Source organism: Castanea sativa, chromosome 10, assembly GCF_040712315.1.
Source record: "Castanea sativa cultivar Marrone di Chiusa Pesio chromosome 10, ASM4071231v1".
Classification (NCBI taxonomy): Eukaryota; Viridiplantae; Streptophyta; class Magnoliopsida; order Fagales; family Fagaceae; genus Castanea; species Castanea sativa.
The window spans coordinates 5,035,374-5,037,017 of NC_134022.1; the positions used below are offsets into that span (position 1 = coordinate 5,035,374).

At 43.7% G+C, this 1,644-nt stretch overlaps 1 protein-coding gene across 1 annotated transcript; it reads right to left on the reverse strand.

Moving 5' to 3' along the window:
• Positions 1-1,644, reverse strand: LOC142611905 (uncharacterized). The gene has a single exon (XM_075784055.1). The coding sequence runs from the start codon at positions 1,642-1,644 to the stop codon at positions 1-3; it is 1,644 nt and encodes a 547-aa protein (XP_075640170.1).

Genomic DNA, 1,644 nt, shown 5'->3' on the forward strand with positions numbered 1-1,644 from the left:
CTAGACACACGGATCTTCCTCCCCCTTTTTTCTTTTGTTATAAAGAGCCTGATGCTTCTTCCCAAGACAACGTCCAACTAACTTCTTTGTTTGGTCCATGATCTCTGAGCCCGATGGTGTCACTGGAGCCACTCTAAACTCCTTAGTCCCATCAAAATTTATATCATCTTCACGGAACTCGTGATCGTTATCCAACCATCGCCTATGTCCCATGTAACAAACTTTCCGGCCATGTTTAAGGTAACGGGACTCAGTATCATTCATGCAACATGGACATGCAAGCAAACCCTTCGTACTCCAACCGGAAATGTCAGCGTATGCAGGAAAATCATTTATGGTCCACATTAGTGCTGCATGCAATTGGAATCTGGTATTAGAAGATGCGTCAAATGATTCGACTCCAACATCCCACAGCTCTCTTAATTCTTCTACCAAGGGCTGTAGGTACACATCTATAGCAATCACAGGTGAGGTTGGACCAGGAATTACAAGTGACAAGATCAAGGAAGACCTTTTCATGCACATCCACGGAGGGAGGTTGTATGGAACCAACACAACCGGCCATGTACTATGCGTGGTACTCATGTTTCCATATGGGTTGAACCCATCTGCTAACCCAAGTCGGACATTGCGGGGGTCAGATGCGAACTCTACATGCTTATCATCAAATTCTTTCCAAACTTCAGAATCAGCGGGATGCCTCATCACCCCGTCATTTGTTCGACTAGTAGCATGCCATTTCATATTAGTGGCTAGTTCGGATGATAGAAAGAGTCGTTGCAATCTTGGCTTTAAAGGGAACCAATGTAGGACCTTTGCAGCTTTCTTCTTGATCTTACTTGATGAAGCTTTTGTCTTATCAACTACAGGCGACTCGGGTGGTTTCCATCTTGATTCCTCACAATGTGGGCAAGCATCAAGGTTACTCTTTTCCTTCCAATAAAGCATGCAGTCATTAGGACAAGCATGAATCTTCTCATAACCCAAACCCAAATCCGTAATTATCTTCTTAGCCTCGTAACAATCTTTTGGCAACTTAGCATCCGAAGGAAGTAAATCTTGCAAGACTTGAAGCAACAGAGTGAACGATTTGTTAGTCCAACCGCAAAGAGTCTTTAAGTGGTACAAAACCACAATGGCTGAGAATATGCTAAATTTTGTACACCCTTTGTATAAAGGTTTCTCCACATCTTGTATTCGGTCGTAAAACTTTTTTGCATCATCATTGGGACCTTCAACCGGTTGTTGCACAGAAGGACCATCTGGACCTTGTTGCACACTAGGACCTTCGTCCATTGAAGCCGATGCCATATCATGCATGGGGTGTAAGTCATGCAGCATCCCATGGAAATCGCCATATTGATCCAAAGTTTCATGTACACAACTACTTCCACCTTCAGTAGTGGTTTGTGTAGACTCAAATTCCCCATTAAACACCCAAGTTCTATAATTCTTCACCATCCCAAATGAGTACAGGTGATCACGCACGACCTCTACATCAAGCATATGTCTATGCCTACAGTTCCTACAAGGACATGAGATCTTCCCCTGACATGCCGTGCGAGCAGCAAACTCCACAAATGAGTTAAGCCCATGGAAGTATTCTTCAGAACCTCTTTTAGCGTCCATCCAACTCTTATCCAT

Coding starts and splice junctions, on each gene's coding strand:
- LOC142611905 (XM_075784055.1), bottom strand. CDS start 1,644: ATGGATAAGAGTTGGATGGACGCTAAAAGAGGTTCTGAAGAATACTTC.